This window comes from Pyrgilauda ruficollis, unplaced genomic scaffold (genome assembly GCF_017590135.1).
Source record: "Pyrgilauda ruficollis isolate IOZ18807 unplaced genomic scaffold, ASM1759013v1 scaffold80, whole genome shotgun sequence".
Lineage (NCBI taxonomy): Eukaryota > Metazoa > Chordata > Aves > Passeriformes > Passeridae > Pyrgilauda > Pyrgilauda ruficollis.
In genome coordinates, this window is record NW_024529933.1 from 599,769 (window position 1) to 600,087 (window position 319).

The following is a 319-nucleotide window of genomic DNA, read 5'->3' on the forward strand; positions in this document are numbered from 1 at the left end:
TCCCCCCGTGCTGCCGCCGCGCAGCCATTGTCCCCCCCGGCGGGAGGGGGGAAGGCGACTGCCACCGCCTGTGCCTGGTGCCGCCCGGCGGCTGCCCCGTCGCGCCGCCCGGCCCCGGCGCGGCTCCCGGCGCCTTACCTGCCGTGGAACCAGTCCTTGCAGATGTCGCACTCGATCATGAAGCGGCTCACGTCGTAGGGTTCGCGGCACACGCAGTACACGGGGGTCGCGGCGGCGGCCGTCGCTCCGGCCATCTTTAAAGAACTCCCTGACTGAGCCGCCCGACCCGCTCCGCTCCTCCCCGTCCCGTCCCGTTTCC

General features: G+C 73.7%; 1 protein-coding gene across 3 annotated transcripts in view; it reads right to left on the minus strand.

The window, feature by feature from the left end:
- KDM7A (lysine demethylase 7A) overlaps positions 1-313 on the minus strand; it is a 61,438-nt gene extending 61,125 nt beyond the window's left edge. For 2 of the 3 annotated variants that reach the window (XM_041487460.1, XM_041487459.1), the window contains exon 1: positions 139-313. In XM_041487460.1, coding sequence (XP_041343394.1) covers positions 139-254 — 116 coding nt within the window. In that variant the 5' untranslated portion in view covers positions 255-313. The remainder of the gene's footprint in view (positions 1-138) is intronic. The other variant, XM_041487461.1, reaches the window with a different exon arrangement.
- Positions 314-319: the final 6 nt, after the last annotated feature.